Here is a 19,638-nt window from a genome sequence, read left to right as displayed (position 1 = left end):
GTGAAAAAAGAAAAAAAAAAGTTAGGGGGTAGGGAAGTTCCCTCCCAGTCCACTCCTTAATTGGAGCAGACTGGGAGGAACTGGTGAGGGCAGGATGGGTCGCTGTGCAGAAGTTGCATAATTCCTCCCCCCCTTGCACGCGCCGCCCACACATGTGCGTGTGGATTATAAAATCCCGTGTACATGTGTGGGCAGCCCATGGATTTTATAACTTGCGCACGCATGTTATAAAATCGGTGCGTTCATGTGTGCGTGTCGGGAAGTACGTGTATAAGGACATGTGCGCACACATTAAAATCTACCCCTAAATGTCAGCTATTCAGATGCCCATTTCTAAGATACCATCACTTCCCAATTTTACTTTTGGTGGGGGGCATTTGAATATGAAGCATAGGAAGGTGATTCATTGAAGATGCCATGTCTGATGTGCTTATTGAATTAGAAATTAGAAGACCCTCGGAAATACTTATTCAGAAGGCAGATACTGGTAACCATTTCTTAGTTCTAAAGATTATTTCTTGAAGAAAACTTTATGCTGCTTTTGATGACAGAATGACAACTCCTTTGCCTTGAAACAGGGTAATTTTACAATTTGTGCTGACTTGTGTGCAATATGGAATCAGTCACTCACCACAAAGCTTCAGCCCGGTCCACTTTTCTTTCTACTTGCAAGAGGGAGCAGCCTTTGCTTGCATTCATGCATTTCAAGTGCTGCGATAGGAACTGTTATGCTGGCAGATACTGTGAAAACACTGCAACATCTATGGATGACAGTTATGCCTGCTGCACGTGTAGCCTGTTAGGGGAAAGATGTAGTTAAGCAATCTTTCTTACTAGAAGGGGGGGAGGGGGAAAGATGAACAACTAGAAAAGGGTGAAGTGGGGTGGGGGTAGGAGGAAGGCACCAGCTTTTTCCCACTGGAGGGCTAGAACCATAGATCACCTCTTTCCCAGCACTCTGCAGGCTTCTACTCAAACCTCCTGCAGATATTCTCTCTCTTTTTGCAACCCCTTGTTGATCTCCTCCTAACTCCCTACAGACAGACATTCTCCTCTCCCTTCTCCTTACTCATATTACTTTTCCCTGTGAAAGTTTCAGGGGTTAGGGGCACTGCTCATGGTAACAGCTCCAGTGACATCCAGTAAGCTCACAAGTCCCGTCCTGTCCCTATGAATGGACGCTAGAACGGAAGTGGCATCTTATGAGTACACACCAGCTGCCTCAGTCTGCACTTACTGAATGCCTCAGCTGTCAGGCCTGAGATGGTCCCAACAGAACAGTTGAAAAGAGAGGTCCATGTTGATACAGGGGGCATGGAGAGATGGACCGGGATAGGAAGGAGGAGGAAATCTGCATTCCAGGGCAGAAAGCAGCACAGCAGACCCCCTGCTTTCCTGTGATTCCATACAGATCAGATAAATTTGCAGCAAAAGCCAGATTTTGTGACCCTTTCCTGTGAAATTTTGGTGGCCAAAGAACATGAATGTTTCATTTAAAAGGGTTTAATTACCTAAAAAGTAACTCCAACTAGAATTGTTTTAAAACTCAATTTTAGTTCTGCTCTCCAGAGTATTTTTAATTATGTTTTATGGTATGAGTTTCAATGCTCCTAGAAGTAGTTTTGACGACCTCGAAGTCAAATCAATACAAAAAAAAAAAATGTACCCTGTCCTAAAATAATGCCTTTGGCGTAGTTTAATTTGTATATGTTTTAATTACTTCTTTATGCTCCTTGGCAGTATCAGCTAGCCTGGACAAATTTCTAACTAATGAACTGAACATATGGATCAGCAACAGTATATGTTGCCTTGTATTGGTCTCTGGAACATGAAATGTCTCGCTTTGAAGAATTTTATTAGATATAGTAACAAAACCTGCAACTCTGCAGCATAGATTCCAGCAGGATATGACTCGAGGGAGAAGGAACATGCACTAAAATCCATTAACATTTTAGATTTCTGTAAGTTAGGGTTAAAAGAAGGAAGAGTTAAATGTCTTAGAATTTTGTAGGATAAAATATCTGTCAAATTAAACATTTCCAGATTATAGGGTTACATAGACTTTGGACCTAGTTTCACAAGAAATTATAATACAAGCTTGGGATACTGGGCTTATTTTTTATGCACTAATAGCTCTGTGCATTTATGTGAAAAATAGGTTTTTAAGGACACTTTGGGATGAGAATGCTGAAGGATCTCTTATGGGGACCTGTCTGATTGAAAATGTGGCTAGGATTATGCTATATGGTGTAGGAAAACAAGATTTTAAGGGAAGATTGTAAAAGATGTTGGGTAAAATGAGTCAGCAAAAAGAATCCTCGTAATAGTTTGATACTGCAAGTAAGCAGGTTTTAGCTTTGGAAAGTCAGAATTATGATTAGGTGGCAGAAAGGGAGAGTTAAAATCTGTTGTAGAAGAGGCAGAAATGGGTACATTAGTACTCTGTTCTGGGATTTTGTTTTCAATTTAAAACTGGCCTTTTATTAAAGCAAGAAATAGAGATTGCAGAGAAATTGTTTTCATATTCATTTTTTGGGGATTTAAAATTTGTTCTCATTTACGGCAAATAGCATGTGCTATTAGCCAAAAACAAAATAAAAACAAATGAATTAGCAAACAGAATATGAAAAAAATTTGCCTCCACATCCCTGTTAACTAATAGGGATGTGCAGGAGTTTTTTTCATATTCATTTTATTAATTTGTTTTTCGGAGGCTTTTTTTTTTAAGTTTAAAATTTTCATTTTCATTTTTCATTTTCAGTAAAGAGCATACCCTATTAGCTAAGAGCCCCTGCTCTGTGCCAAAAATGAACACACAATTTGTTTTGTTGGGGGGGGGGGCATTTGAAACAAAAATCAGCTCATTTGTCCCATTTTACAGTTACATTTCTATCAACCATTAAGAAAAATTCTAATTTTCTTAATCTTGGCTTATGTTTTAATACGAGTTTAAAAGTGAACAGAATAAACTACAAGGAATAAGAAAAATAGAAAAAAGTTTGTATATGGTAGGAGGAAGGAGCCACCAGCTTTATAATTTACAAGGAGGATTATAGAAGTACCTTAGTACTGATATTAAGTTTTAGGCTGTGTGAAGCCAAGAATCAGGACCCATGCAGTTTGATAACTCCAAATTAAAATGTTTGTGTTCAATAAAATAAATGCAGTGTGAAGAAAGATACAATGGTAAGCAACCTTTGATGCATCTTTGCCAGTTTGGCATATGTCAGTTTCTCCAGGGAAGCTTTAAGTCAAATTTTTGTAAACTAAATCTCTTCCTCGGGTGGATTTGTGTATTTTATTTTCTCCCCAAGTAAAAGCAGGATGGCAAACACTACAAGTGGGTGATGACATCAGATGGAACCTAGCACAGAACTTTAATCTCAAAGTTTCTAAAACTTTAAGCATGCACAACTGAGACTGCAACATGCCATGCTGCCACACGTCCATGCAGGGTTCTCTTCAGTCATCTTTTCTGCAGGACCCACAGATCATGGATCTTTACTACCCTGCTTCACAGGATTTTTTGCTCTTCCTAAGATGGCAGGAATCACTTCATTATTTCTTCCCTTTTAGGTACACTTAAGTAGGTTTTTCAGTTGGTTCTTAAGTCTGTTTGTTTTTTGGTGCCCATGAAGCACATAGATACTGATGCAGATGCACTAGGGGGCATTGCCTGCTCAGTAGTCACCAAATGGTCAGTTTGATTTTGCTGTGTTCATTTTTTGTCTGGTTCCTGTTATGAATAGATTATCCAACAGCTTTAAGTGGTGTTCCCTGTGCAACAGGATCATGTCTTATCATATATCCCCACGGTAGATATGTTGTGTGCCTGGGGGCATCATCTTTGTGCGACCATGAACCTTAGGGGGCATAGATCTCTACTTGACCTCATGGAAAGGCATTTTGGGCAGCCCAAGTCAGGTTCATCAAAACTGATATCAGTCAATGGACCGGGGAGCTGCATTAGGGGTGACAGATGGGGGACATGCATCAACATCAGACCCTCTTGACATGATACACCAGAAAGGACTGAGGAGACAGACTTTGTTTTCTCCCACCCAACTGCCAAGGGTTCATCCTCCGGTACCAGCACCAAGAAGCTGAGATTCGAGCCAAGGCCAAGAAGCATCATTCTGATGCCCAGTACCAGGAGCAGGGACATTCTGGTTACGGCCATGCAATCCTTGAAGTGTTCTGTCACAAGGAGAGCTCATCCTTAATGAATTCTTGGGAATTGTGACAATTTCCAGTGTCCAGATGTCTACCAGAGATACATCTCTAGTTACCTAGGAAGTCGTGGCCTCACCTCCTGCCTCCAAACCTATGTTGGCATCTGAGGTCTTTGAGGAGGAGCTGGACTGAAAGATCCAGCAGGCCTTGGACAGAGCACTGTATTGCATCAGTGTTCCTGTATTGAGAGTATGAGGACCTATGCAGACTGATGTTGAGCAGTGCTAGAGGTCCTGCAGCCACTTGGCAACTTGGTACTGATGTTGATGTGAAGTCTGTTCTTAGTGGGAATTGACGTCAATGTCAGCTGCACCAATGGTGATTTCAAGCCCATTAGGGTAGGGGGGAGGGATGCCGCAAGGTGTTTAAGCTTCTTGGGGTCCAGGCCCAAAACGGACATGTGCTCCACCCCCCTCCCCCTCTTGAGACCTTGTCTGCTGGTCAGGCAAGATCTGGGACCTTGCCCCCGGCATACTAGTTGGACTTGGACTCAGTACTCCTGAGTATATGGCACAGGTCTGGAGATTCTTCTGAAGGAGAGGAATCAACAAGTCTCTCCTCTGATTCCACTCCACCACAGGAAAGGAGAAAGTGTCTTCTGAAGGACCTCTTTTGCTAGGTATATTCAGAGAATGGCAAAGGCCATTCTATTTCCTTTGCAGGAGGATGAGTGGAAGAATGTTGAGATTACTTACCTGATAATCTCCTTTTCCTTAGTGTAGACAGATGGACTCAGAACGAATGGGTATAGTATGCTCGTGCTAGCAGTTGGAGACAGATCCGACGTCAGCACGGGTATATATACCCCCACAGGAAGTGAAGCAACTCAGTAATCTTCCTTGCAAAAGCTGTTATGGATATATGTGTACTGACGATCAATGAAATTAGTGAAACAGGATTCCCCTGACAGATTGATAGGAGCTGGAGACCACCAGCATTCACAACTGGAAGGCGTCGACACCTGGCAAAGGGGACACTTATGTAAGAAAATGACATGGCCTACCTTGAATCTGTGAAATCCATGTATACTGGCAGCCGGGCGGGATGCTGAGTCCATCTGTCTACACTAAGGAAAAGGAGATTATCAGGTAAGTAATCTCAACATTTCCTAGCGTGTAGCCAGATGGACTCAGAACGAATGGGATGTACAAAAGCTTCACTCCCAGCCTGGGCGGGAGGCTGCCTGAGGACCGCGTAAGGACTGCCCTCGCAAATGCTGTGTCCTCCCTGGCCTGTACATCCAGACGGTAGAACCTGGAGAAGGTATGGAGGGAGGACCATGTCGCCGCTTTACATATTTCTGCAGGCGACAGCATCCTGGATTCTGCCCAAGATGCTGCTTGGGCTCTGGTAGAATGAGCCTTGACTTGTAGAGGCGGTGACTTCCCGGCCTCTACGTAAGCTGCTCTGATAACTTCTTTAATCCAGTGGGCGATGGTGGGCCGAGAGGCCGCTTCACCTTGTTTCTTTCCGCTGTGCAGGACGAACAGATGGTCCGTCTTTCGTACTTAGTGTCATTTCCAGATATCTGGGCAGCAATCTGCCGATGTCGAGATGGCGTAGTAAATGCCCTTCTTCTGATTTCTTCAAACCCGCCGTGGTAGGCAAAGATATGGTTTGGTTGAGGTGAAATTGTGAGACCACTTTAGGTAGAAAGGAGGGAACCGTGTGAAGATGGATCGCCTCAGGAGTGATTCTGAGAAAGGGATCACGGCAGTACAGCGCTTGTAGCTCTGAGATGCGGCGTGCTGAACACACTGCCAGCAGAAACACCATCTTCAAAGTTAGAGAACGGAGAGACAGGCCCCGAAGGTGTCTGAAGGTGGATCCCGCAAGGAAATCCAAAACTAGGTTGAGGTTCCACAGGGGCACAGGCCACTTTAGTGGCGGACGAAAGTGCTTGACTCCTTTCACGAAGCGGGAAACATCTGGATGCGTGGCAATGGTCTTGCCATCCCTCCTGGGACCGCAGCAAGACAGCGCAGCCACCTGAACCTTGATGGAGCTTAGGGAGAGACCCTTCTGAAGTCCATCCTGTAGAAAATCCAGAACAATAGGAATTGTGGTCGCATGTGGATTGGTGCCATGAGTGTCGCACCAGGCTTCAAACACACTCCAGATCCTTACGTAAGTGAGGGATGTGGAAAACTTGCGAGCTCGGAGGAGTGTATCTATCACCGGCTCCGAGTAACCTCTTTTCTTCAGTCTAGGCCTCTCAATGGCCAGACCGTAAGGGAGAATTGAGCCGGATCCTCGTGGAGGATGGGACTTTGACGAAGCAGATCCCTGAGAGGAGGCAGGGGCAGGGGCTCCCCAGACAGTAGTCTTCTCATGTCCGCGTACCAGGGTCTTTTTGGCCAGTCTGGTGCCACTAGAAGAACTAGGCCCCGGTGCTTCTGAATCTTGTGGATGATGGCGCCCAGCAGAGGCCACGGAGGAAAAGCGTATAACAGAGTCCCTGGAGGCCATGGCTGAACCAGGGCGTCGATCCCGTGAGAGAACGGATCTCGCTTGCGGCTGAAGTATCTGGGTACTTGAGCATTGGACTTGTCTGCTATTAAGTCCATGTCCGGAATCCCCCAGTGATCCACAATCATCTGGAAGGCTGCGGGTGATAGCTGCCACTCTCCCGGATTTAGGCTTTCTCTGCTGAGGAAGTCTGCCGTGGTGTTGTCCTTCCCGGCAATGTGGACGGCGGAGATGTCCTGAAGATTCGCCTCTGCCCAAGCCATAAGCGGGGCTATCTCTAGAGATACCTGTCTGCTTCTGGTTCCGCCCTGACGGTTGATATATGCCACCGTGGTGGCGTTGTCGGACATCACTCTGACTGCTCGGTTCCGCAGTCTGTGAGCAAATTGCAGGCAGGCTAACCGGACTGCTCGTGCCTCTAGACGGTTGATGTTCCACCCTGACTCTTCTCTGTTCCACCGCCCTTGTGCGGTGAGTTCTTCGCAGTGTGCTCCCCAGCCGCTCAGGCTGGCATCTGTGGTGAGCAGAGTCCACGTGGGGGAGGACATCCTCGACCCCCTGCTCGTGTGGTTGGACTGCAACCACCACCGTAACTGGGTCCGCACTCTGGCCGGAAGAGGTAGACGCATGGAATAGTTCCGGAAGCGGGGGCTCCAGCGAGAGAGCAGGGAGCGTTGTAGAGGTCTCATATGGGCCCTTGCCCAGGGTACCACTTCCAGGGTGGAGGCCATGAGGCCGAGAACCTGCAGATAATCCCAAGCTATGGGCCGGCTGGCTCCCATCAAGGACCAGAGACGCGTCTGAAGTTTGAACATTCTCTTGGTAGTGAGACTGACTGCCTGGGTGTCGAACTGTACTCCCAGGTATTCCAGTGACTGGGAAGGCTGTAGGCAACTCTTGTTGAGGTTGACTACCCATCCCAGGCTTTCCAGAAGGGCGATAACTGTCGGTTGCCTGATGGCTCTCCTCTCGTGATTTCGCCCTGATCAGCCAATCGTCTAGGTAGGGATGGACAAGGATTCCTTCCCGTCTGAGCGCCGCTGCTACCACTATGACCACCTTGGTGAAGGTCCGCGGCGCCGTGGCTAACCCGAAGGGCAGAGCCCGGAATTGGACGTGTTGTCCCAGAACCTTGAAGCGTAGGTAGCGCTGATGATCCTGATGGATCGGGATATGCAGGTAGGCTTCTGACAAGTCTAAGGCCGTGAGGAATTCTCCTGGCTGTACTGCGGTCTTGACGGAGCGCAGAGTTTCCATGCGAAACCTCGGGACCCTTAAGTATCGATTGACTGACTTGAGGTCCAATACGGGCCGGAAAGTGCCCTCTATCTTGGGTACCATGAAATAAATGGAATAGTGTCCAGAATTCATTTCCCAGGCAGGTACTGGGATGATGGCTTTCAAGGACAGGAGCCTCGCCAGGGTAGCTTCCAATGCTGCCTTCTTGTGTATGGGACACGAAGATTCCACAAACTTGTCCAGAGGGAGATGATGAAAGTCCAGATAATACCCCTCTCGGATGATGGCGAGGACCCACTGGTCCGACGTAATCTCGACCCATCTGGGGTAGAAGAGGGTTAACCTGCCCCCTATGGCTCCGTCCCCCGGACGGGTCGGCTAATTCTCATTGTGAGGCGCGGCCGGGACCTGAACCCGAGCCGGCTCCCCTCTTGCGCTGCTTGGTCCGAAAGGACTGGTTCCTGGCCTGAGGACGAGGCGCCTGGTAGCGACTCCTATAGGGAGTGAAGCACTGGGAGCTTCTACCTCTGGAGGGCCTTGGAAAGGCGCGCTGGTTCCTCCTGGCAGTCGAGGTACTGGAGAGGCGCCCCATGTGCTGGCCAGTTTATCAAGGTCGCTGCCAAACAGGAAAGAACCCCTAAAGGGCATTCTGGTGAGGCGTGTCTTCGAAGGAGCATCGGCTGACCAATTCCGTATCCAGAGCTGCCTCCTGGCGGCATCGGAGGATGAGACCCCCTTGGCTGTTGTACGGACTAGGTCTGATGCAGCATCCGTGAGGAACGAGAAAGCTGACTCCATGTCTGTTGCCGGAGCATTGTTCCTGACCTGTGACAAACAGGAACATGTCACCACTGTGCAGCAGGTTGCGATCTGCAAAGATAGAGCTGCCACCTCAAAGGTCTGTTTCAGAATGCCGTCCAGTCGCCGGTCATGAGGCTCCTTGAGGGCCGCCCCCCCTCAACTGGAATGGTAGTGCGCTTGACCACAGCGCTAACCAAGGCGTCCACCTGAGGGCATGCCAACATCTCCTTGATTGCTGGTTCCAGGGGGTACATGCCCGTCAGGGCCCGACCCCCTTTGAATGAGGCCGCTGGTGCAGCCCATTCCAAATCTATCAGTTGCTGTGCTGCTTGCAAGAAGGGAAAATGGCGAGCTGTAGGACGAAGACCTTCCAGCAGGGGGTTCTGCGTAGAGGGCACCGTAGTGCTGGGACCTGTAATAGCCAACTCCGCCAGGCACTGAGATACAGGTCGGAGAGATCCTCCTTAGGGAAGAACCGCCTCATGGTTCGATATGGCTCAATCCCCGAGGGAAGTTCCCCCTCCTCCGGGGGTTCAGACTCATCCTCCAAGACATCAGGGTCCGCCTGAACCGGACTGCTCTGAGGCGGGTGCCCATGATAAGGGCGCGAAGGTCCAGGGGCAGGATCAGCTGGAGTAACAACAGCAGCGGCCGCAGCAGCAGCAGGGCCTGGACGGGAAGCTGATTGCATCTGTACAAAGGCATGAATCCCCTTAAAGAGATCCACCCAGCAAATGGAAGCGGTCTCTAGTCGTTGGGGTACCAGGTCCCCCGGGATTCCAGGGTGTTCGAGACTGCCCGCTAGATCCGGGGTGGCCCCTAGGGAACTGTCAGCAAACCTTGGTTGAGACTGGTCCTGGCCCGAGGCTCCCACGGCCTCCTCACATTGGGCACAAAGGGAGTCTGGCTCCTCGCTAAGCGTGGCTCTAAGCTGGCATGCTGAGCAGAGGCCAAGGGCTTTAATGCCGGAATCAGGAGGCGCCGCCGCTGAAGACGCTGAGGTGTTCTGTTCCATCGCGGCTTAGAAATGTAGCGCTGAGGAATACTTGCCCAATACAATATGCGCTCAATAATATGCGGCAGCAATATATGCTTAATACAACAGGCGCTCATTAATATGCGGTCAGCAATATACGCACAATGATATACAATATGCGCTTAGTCATAGACAGGCGCCTATCATGGGCGCTCAATACCTGAACAAAGCCAACAAAATGGTGCCCTCCACGGCGTGCCGCCTACAGGCCACGCCGCCGTTCCTCGTCCCTCGGAGACCAAAAAGTAAGAGATGTACGCCTTACCTGATCCTCGGCACTTCCCGGCTGTAACCCGGGTGGTCTCCGGCTGCGGGGGGAGAGGGCAAGTACCTTCACCGCCGCGCTTGAGGAATTTCACCCGCTGCCTCTGAGCCGCCGAACTCGTCTCGCTCGGGGCTAAGTCCACGCCGGGACTGAGGCACCTCTCAGCCCGACCCGAGCCCTTCATGCTCAGGGGCTAGATCCCTGCCGCGATTCGGCCACCGGACCGAGGCCTAGACCTCCGAGGGATCATGGAAATCACCCCGGGAAACTCAACTGGGGGAGGGACCTTAGGGTATCACCGCAGGAGTGCGGGGCTCGATGTTCCTGGAGAAAATTTAGTAAGTAGAATATAGAAAGTAGTATTGGAAAACACGCTCAGCGAGCGTGCAGGCTCTCCAAACTGCTTTGGAGACGGAAATTACTGAGTTGCTTCACTTCCTGTGGGGGTATATATACACCCATGCTGACGTCAGATCCGTCTCCAACTGCTAGCACAAGCATACTATACCCATTCATTCTGAGTCCATCTGGCTACACGCTAGGAAATAAGATACTTTACATCCTCCAATTTCTGGAACCTCATAAGGAAATCGAAGCAGTCCCAGTCAATGAGATCCTTCAGAAGGTGCAGATGAGAATGTGGGGGGAAAACCCTCTATTGCTCCTGTAATATGAAGGCAGACACGATACATCTAATTCCAAAAGGCTTCCCGATTCAAAAAAAGCAGAAACTGCATCAGTCTGGTCGAATCTTCTCTTAAGAGGAACAGAACCCATTCCTTGGTGCCCCTGAACATCCTTTGCAGGAAAGATGTTTTCTCCCCTTCAGGCAACTATGTTCAATGCCTGCATAGCTTTTTACCAGCTCTTTATTAGCTGGTACTTGTGGGATCTGCTGAAGCAGATGTGAGAAGCAGAGCAGCTTCTTCCAAAGCAGTACAAGGACTGATGAAAGCTCCCCTTTGAGCCAACTGATTCCTGTGAAGTGAAGTACCTGAACTGGAAGATCCTATTTTTTGGTGGTGGTGACTTTGGCAAGCAGACTGTGAGCTTCAGAACCTAGCAGCTTATCCAATTTTCACATACCAACCAACTACTTTCATGCAGTTAAATCTGTATTTTTTTTTCACATTTTAACATGCATTTTGGATATATAAAAAAACATACAAAATTAAATTTAATTGCACGAAAGTAGGTGGTTGGTGGTTAATGATTAAGTGTAAGAGCCACGGGTAAACTTGGATGATAATGGTTTTGGCCATGTATGAAACCCCTGCCTTCCAACTTTAAACATTTTTTTTATTCAGTCTACACACACACACATACACCCACATCTATACCCCCACATACAGACAGGGAAAATAACATCTTAATTCACACGCCCATATGTACACAGCCCTGCTTCATCTACACACTTCAAAGATATATCCACAAAAAACACCCACACCTATACACAGTCATACTCTCAAAAAAAACCCAGCTCACAACTCCCCTTTCATGCACAACCTTGTCACTTGTTACCCCCATACACTTACATGAATCCATCCACTATAACAACCCAAATCTACATACCCCCCACATATGTACACAACCCTCACACATACTCCCTAACATCCACTACCCACAAATAACTAAGCCTAAAAAACATACCCTATAATCTAAACACAATCCTTCCACAACCTTCTTCCATTCACACAGACACACAACCCACATCCATCCTTCTAGATACAACCTCCCCACATCTACAAATACACACTCTCCACCAAACACTTTCTCCCTCCCCATTATGCATATGGGCAACTGCACTCAACCACACACCTCTTTTACAAATCTATGTCAGAAAGCATTCCTTAAATTATGCAACTGTATGCTTTCCCTATTTGTTAAAAAATTTGTGTTACACGGTCTATTCTCCATTCTTTAGGTATAATGGCTAATTTTAAATGATAGGTTTCAGAATGCCAGTAGCAGGTCTTGAGTTTCATATTTAAGTTCTTTAACAACCCTGGGGTGAATATCAGATCCTTGTGATTAATAAACAGACTTGTGTCAGCAGAGAAAGACCATATGGCCTATCTAGTCTGCCTATCCATACACCAGCTGCTCAGGTCAATCACTACTATTCCTCAAAGGGCTCCTCTTTATATCCCACCCTATTTAACATATATCTCCTCCCTCTCTGCAATCTCCTCTCATCGCTAAATTTGAAATTCTACGTATATGCAGACGACGTCCAAGTCTTGAGTCCCATAACAGGCTCCTTGGACTCAGCAATCAAGTTATGGGACTCTCACCTACAAACTATCAACCACCACCTTACCAGCCTCAACCTGGTGTTAAATACTGCTAAGACAGAACTCCTGCTCATCACCCCTGAAAATAGTCGACACTTACAACAATCGCATGCTACCTCCCACATCACTCATACTAGAGACCTCGGAGTTATAATTGACAATCATCTGAGCTTGAAGAAGTTTATAAATTATACTACAAAGGAATGCTTCTACAAGTTACAGGTGCTCAAAAAAAACTTAAGCCTCTCCTATATCACCATGACTTCAGGTCTGTACTCAAGCAATCCTGTTCTCTAAGGTTGAGTATTATAATTCGATTCTGCAAGGTCTACCAGTTATTACATTAAAACCTCTGCAACTGCTCCAAAATGCAGCTGCGAGAATTTTGACCAACACTAAGCAAAGAGATCACATCACGCCAATACTAAAAGACCTACATTGGCTTCCAGTTAATTTTAGAATACTCCACAAATCTCTCACCATCATCCACAAAAATATCTATCACCAGACTCCTCTAGACCTGCTACACCCTCTCAAATTACACTCTTCGGCTACACCTTTAAGAGATGCCTATAAGGGATCCCTTCATGTTCCCCCGATCAAAATGGTACAAAGATTAACTATCAGAGACTGGGCTTTTTCAACAGAGGGCCCCATCATCTGGAATACACTACCCCCAGACCTCCGACAGGAAACCTGCCTCAAATTTTAAAAAGAAACTCAAGACTTGGCTGTTCAGTCGAGCCTTTCCCGAATCCTAGACTATATTCTCCCAAGATATTATCCAATCAGCTGTGTTTCAGTCATATCATATTATATCGTAAACTAGCAGTGTCACATAATCAGGTTATTATGCTAGAGTTAATCTCCAAAGGTTTGTCTTCAGGCCCCACTCTCTGTTTATTTCTCTCTACCTTGGTTATCCTTCTCTTCATTTCCATTTCCAAGTTCCAAGTTCCAAGTTCCATTCTCCCTTGTTATAATGTAACTTTCTACTTCCTGCTCCCTCTGTCGCCTCTGAGATCAGACTAGTTATTGTTAATGAACTATCGTTCTATGTAAACAGAGTTGATTTGATCTGTATCAAGAAAGTTGGTATATAAAAACCCTAAATAAATAAATCTCATACTTTATTGAATTCATATTCTGTCTCCACCTACTTCACTGGGCGGCTATTACATGCATCCACCACCCTTTCTGTAAAGAAATATTTTAGATTGTTCCTGAGTCTATATCCTTCACCTTTACCCCTAACCCTGATTTTAGAGCCATCTTTATGTTGAAATACCTTGGAACAGTTTCTCAACCCTCTCTTGGAGGAACACCTAACCAGCTAGGTTTTCAAGACTGCCACAATGAATATACGAGAGAGATTTTAATACCCTGGGTCCTGTCCCCCCCCCCCCCCCCCCCCCCATGCATGAAACACTCATATGCACATTCATTATGGCAATCCTAGAAACCCAATTGGTTAGATCCACCTTCAGGCGAGGGATGGGAAACAATGCCTTGGAGATATTTAAAATCTCTCACTCATATCTCCCTTATCCTGCCATTCCTGCAGAGTATACATATTAAAATGTTTAAGTCTGTCCCTATATGCTTACAATGAAGACCACTGACTTTTTTTCTTTAGTACAGACTCTGTCCAGTTTACATTACATCCTTTTGCAAGTTTCGTCTCCAGAATTGTACAAAGTATTGAAACGAGTTCTTACCAGGCACTTATATGGGAGCAATATTGCCTCCTTTTTCTGCTGAGCATTCCTCTCCATCCTTTTGGCTTTTGCTGCCACTTGTTTGGCCACTTTGAGGTGATTGGGATTGGATTCAATCACCCCAGATTCTGCTCTTGTTTCTGGCATAGAAGAGTTTCACCCTCTATACTGTATAACTTTCTTCTTTGGGTTTTATAGTCCAAATGCAGTCAGTGTGTTAGATTCCACACCTTCCTGGCTGCCTACTCTGTTGCTGAGTTTTGGTATCCTCTGCAAAAAGAAACTTTCCTGATAGTCCTCCGGCAGTAGAGCTATTCCAAGCACAGATTCCTGCGGCACACCACTATAATGCCTCTCTTGAAGTAATGGAGAAATTACTTACCTGAATTTCCGTTTTCCTTAGTATAGACAGATGGGACTCAGGACCAATGGGTATAGTGTACTCCTGCTAGCAGTTGGAGATGGATCAGATTTCAATCTGACGTCAGCCCCCTAGTACATATACCCCTGCAGGAAGTGCAGCTCTTCAGTATTCTCCTCGAAAAGCATTGTGGATATACGTGTGACTGACTGATTAACTTGAATAACTTCATAACTTGGTTAAACGCTCAAACTTGATTAACTTGTGCTGGTTGATTGACTATAGCTGGAGACCGCCAGTGTACTCAACCGGAAAGCGTCGACACCCGGCAGAGTGGATGCCCTAGGTAAATGAAAACATGGCTTACCCTTGAATTATTTGAAAGACCATGCGTGATGGCAGCCAAGGTGGGATGCAGAGTCCATCTGTCTACACTAAGGAAAACGAAATTATCAGGTAAGTAATTTCTCCATTTCCTAGTGTGTAGCAGATGGACTCAGGACCAATGGGATGTATAAAAGCTACTCCCGAACTGGGTGGGAGACTGCCCGTGACCCACTTAGTATTGCCCTTGCAAATGCCGTGTTCACCCGAGCCTGAACGTCCAGACGGTAGAATCTGGAGAAAGTATGGACGGAGGACATGTAGCCGCCCTGCAGATCTCGGCAGGTGGACAGCATTCTAGTTTCTGCCCAGGATACTGCCTGGGCTCTGGTAGAATGGGCCTTGACCTGAAGAGGTGGTGGCTTGCCAGCTTCTACAAAGGCAGTCTTGATGACTTCCTTGATCCAGCAGGCAATGGCTGCTTCCCCTTGTCTCTTTCCGCTGTGAAGGACGAAAAAGTGGTCTGTTCTTGTATGGGATCAGACATTTCCAGGTATCTGGATAGGAGTCTGCCGATGTTGAGGTGGCGTAGACTACGGGCTTCTTCCGAATTCTTCATGCTATCCATCGTCGGTAGCGAGATGGTCTGGTTGAGGTGAAAGTGTGAGACCACTTTGGGGAGGAAGGAGGGAAACCGTTGCGTAGCTGGATGGACCCCGGGGTGAGCCTGAGGAACGGTTCACTGCAGGACAGTGCTTGTAAGTTCAAAGATGCGGTGGGCTGAACACACTGCCAGCAAAAACACTGTCTTTAAGATTAACAGGCGGAGGGGACAGGCCTCTGAGGGGTCTGAAGGCGGTTCCCGCTAGGAAGTCCAAAACGAGATTGAGATTCCACAGAGGTACCGGCCACTTTAGTGGTGGGTGAATGTGTTTGACTCCTTTCAGGTGAGAGGCTATGCTGTCGCTCTCGCTCTTGGAGCCGTAGCATGACAATGCGGCCACCTGTACTTTGATGGAGTTTAGGGACAGACCCTTCTGTAGTCCATTCTGTAAGAATTCCAGGATCACAGGAACTTTAAGTGTGTGGCTTGATGTTGTGGTCTTCGCACCAGGCTTCAAATACTCTCTAGATCCTTATGTATGTTAACGATGTGGAGAACTTGCATGCTCGGAGGAGAGAGTAACCGCTCTCTCTCAGGCGGGCCTTCTCAATGGCGTTGTCCAACATTACTCTGCCAGCTTTGTTTAGAAGTCTGTGAGCGAACCGCAGACAGGCTAGTCTGACTGCCTGCGCTTCTAGGCGGTTGATGTTCCATCCCGCCTCTTCTGTGTTCTACTGCCCTTGGGCGGTTAATTCCTTGCAGTGTGCTCCCCATCCTCATAGGCTGGCATCTATGGTGAGTAGGGTCCAGGTTGGGGAGGATAGTCTTGATCCCCGGCTCATGTGGCTGGCCTGCAGCCACCACCGTAGCTGGATCCGAACTCTGCCTGGGAGAAATAGATGTACGGTGTAGTTCTGGGACCGTGGGCGCCACCGTGATAGAAGTGAGCGCTGTAGGGGCCTCATGTGGGCTCACGCCCATGGCACAACTTCCAGTGTGGTTGCCATCAGCCCAAGGACTTGCAGGTAATCCCATGCTATGGGACGAGGATCGTTCACAGCAGGGTTTGCAGCTGGTTCCACAATTTTGATCTCCTTATGGGAGTCAGGCTGACCCTTGTCCTGTTTGGTGTTGAATCGGACTCCTAGATATTCCAGCGACTGCGAGGGCTTTAGGGAGCTTTTGTTTGTGTTGACCACCATCCTAGGCTCTCCAGTAGATTTATGACTCCGCTGGTTGCTTGGCGGCTTTCTTCCGGTGACTGAACAGCGCGGCAAAAAGGGCCAAGATGGTGACAGCGAGCACGCGGGCGATATGGCGACCCCCTCGGAGAGTCTCCACGTGGGTAGACCCTTGGAAATAGCTGGGGCCTGGCCCTGCTAGGGCGTATCAACCCGGTGGCACTGGTCCCGGCCGGTGACCTGTGCTCCTCCTCGATCCTCGGAGTCCAGAATAAAGCAGAAGATTTCTACCTTACCTTGTCTTCGGCGCTTCCCGGTTTCATCCCGGGTGGTCTCCGGCTGCGGGGGGAGAGGGAAAATACCTTCACCGCCGCGCTCGAGGGTGCACCCGCTGCTTCTCAGCCGCGCCCGAGGATCGGGGGCTAGGTCCTCGCCGTGATTCGGCCGCCAGACCAAGGCTTGCCTCCGAGGGACCACTGAAATCACCTCGGAATCTCAACTGGGGAGGGACCAGAGGGTATCACCGCAGGAGAGCAGGGCTCGTCTTCAGGTAGGTTTCTTCTTTAAAATTTGGATTTTCTTCTTTGAATTTGGTTCTAACGCTATGAGAGGGTGCAGATAGTCCCTAACTGCTATGGAGACGGAAAAAACTGGAGCGCTGCACTTCCTGCAGGGGTATATGTACTAGGGGCTGACGTCATATTGAAACCTGATCCATCTCCAACTGCTAGCAGGAGTACACTATACCCATTGGTCCTGAGTCCATCTGCTACACGCTAGGAAAACTCCATTTACCACAATCCTTTGTCACCTCCAACTCAACTAGTTTCTTACCTAGTCACTTCAGGACCAATACCAAGTTGTTAAGTTTATTTATAAATCACCTATTAAGAACTGCGTCAAAGGCCTTAACTGAAAATCCAAGTACACTACATCTAACTGTCCCCTTGATCCAATTCTCCAGTCACCCAATCAGAAACTGATCACATTTGTCTATTTTGGAAAACCTTAGAAGTTTTTTCCCTCTCTAACCTTTATCTACTTTCCTACCAAAAACGTTAATTGCCTTTACAATTTTTTTTTTTTGTTTTGCCCACTGCTCTTCTACTTCCCCTAATTTTGCCATCCAGCTAACTCCTTGAGGTACTCCCACATTTTAAGAAATGTTTCCTGTCTAGGACTCTTACCTTTGAATGAACTATCACCATATGTGCTGTAATACTGAACTATACCATCCTATAATCACTGGATCCCAGATGGATTATCCATTATGACATAAGAACTGCCATTTTGGTTCCATCAAGCCTTGTATCATGCTTCCAACAGTAGCCAATCTTGGTCACAAGTACCTGGCAAGATTCCAAACGTTAAATACAGTCTATGCTGCTTACACCAAGGGATAAGCAGTAGTTCATGCCAGTTTATGGACCTTTTCTTCCAGGAACTTAGCAAAACTGGGTTTAAAAAAGGTTTGGACAACTGCCTTTATTACATTCTCTGGCAGTGAAATCCAGAACTTGAACACTGAGTGAAAAAAATATTTTCTCCAATTTATTTTAATTGTGCTAATTTGGATTACTGTAACACTCTGTTACTTGGCCTGCCCCAATCTACAATCAGACCACGCCAGGTTTTTCAGAATACAGCTGCTCGTATTATGTCAGGAAAAAAAAAGGTTTGATCATATCACCCCAACACTGCTCGCATTACATTGGTTACCGATGCATTCTAGAATATTTTATAAAGCTGTCTGTATAGTACATAACATTATTTATGGAGAAAAAACAGAATGGTTAAATGCAGCACTGCGATTACACACACTGCAGAGAAATATAAGATCGGCCAATAAAGCACTGTTATCAATCCCTACAATCAAGTCAGCTCACCTTAGTCAAGTCAGAGAGAGGGCCCTATCGATCACAGGCTCAAAACTTTGAAATTCACTCCCAGTCCAACTAAGAATGCAGCAAGATAAAAGTAAATTCAAAACAGACCTTAAAACATGTTTGTTTAACGCGGCATACAACCATGTGGAGAAATAGCCACATGCTTAGTTTTATACCATCTCTGGGTGATCTTAAGTTTACCTTGGAACTATATACTTATATTTTAAATTTTTATTTGCTTAATATGTATAGTTTTATTCTGTCTTTTAGTAATCTTATCTTTTAAGCTATTTCTCTAAGCTAGTAATTTTACTTTTATTTTTCTATTTATAAACAATTGTAACTTTATTATGTTTTTATTGTAATGTAAACAGTTATGAAGGCTACTGCTGAGATGACTGTATATAATGTAGAGATTACTTACCTGATAATCTCGTTTTCCTTAGTGTATGCAGATTGACTCAAAACAAGTGGGTATAGTGTGCTCGTGCTAGCAGTTGGAGACTGATCGGACGTCAGCACGGGTACATATACCCCCGCAGGAAGTGCAGCAATTCAGTAATCTTCCTTGCAAAAGCTTTATGGATATATGTGTAACTGACCGATCGATTAAATGAACAGGATTACCCTGACCGATTGATAGTAGCTGGAGACCGCCAGTGTTCTCAACCGGAAGGCGTCGACACCCGGCAGGATGGATGCCCTATGTAAGAAAACATGGCTTACTGTGAGTCTGTGAATCCCCATGTATACCGGCAGCCGGGCAGGATGCTGAATCCATCTGCATACACTCAGGAAAACGAGATTATCAGTTAAGTAATCTCTACATTTCCTAGCATGTAGCAGATGGACTCAAAACAAGTGGGATGTACAAAAGCTACTCCCGGACTGGGAGGGAGGCTGCCCGGGGTCCGTTCAGGATTGCCCTCACAAATGCTGTGTCCTCCCTGGCCTGGACGTCCAGACGGTAGAATCTGGAGAAGGTATGGAGGGAGGACCACGTCGCCGCTTTACATATCTCTGCAGGTGACAGCATCCTAGTTTCTGCCCAGGAGGCTGCTTGAGCTCTGGTAGAGTGAGCCTTGGCCCGTAGAGGTGGTGGTTTTCCCGCTTCTACGTAGGCTGCCTTGATAACTTCTTTGATCCAGCAGGCGATGTTGCCCGTGAGGCCGCTTCCCCTTGCTTCTTCCCGCTGTGAAGGACGAACAGGTGGTCCATCTTTCGTAC

The 19,638-nt window shown here is 46.9% G+C and overlaps 1 protein-coding gene across 4 annotated transcripts in view; it reads right to left on the bottom strand.

Moving 5' to 3' along the window:
- ADAM10 (ADAM metallopeptidase domain 10) overlaps window positions 1–19,638 on the bottom strand; it is a 482,781-nt gene that overhangs the window by 266,603 nt on the left and 196,540 nt on the right. Inside the window, exon 2 of one of the 4 annotated variants that reach the window (XM_029574422.1) lies at window positions 632–796. The exons of the other annotated variants lie outside the window; for them this stretch is intronic. Within the exon in view, the coding sequence (XP_029430282.1) occupies window positions 632–699 (68 nt within the window). The 5' untranslated portion in view covers window positions 700–796. The remainder of the gene's footprint in view (window positions 1–631; window positions 797–19,638) is intronic. 4 annotated transcript variants of the gene reach the window in all.

This window comes from Rhinatrema bivittatum, chromosome 13, assembly GCF_901001135.1.
Source record: "Rhinatrema bivittatum chromosome 13, aRhiBiv1.1, whole genome shotgun sequence".
Lineage (NCBI taxonomy): Eukaryota > Metazoa > Chordata > Amphibia > Gymnophiona > Rhinatrematidae > Rhinatrema > Rhinatrema bivittatum.
Note: the sequence above shows the minus strand (reverse complement) of the source record. Positions and strands in the feature narration are given on the sequence as shown.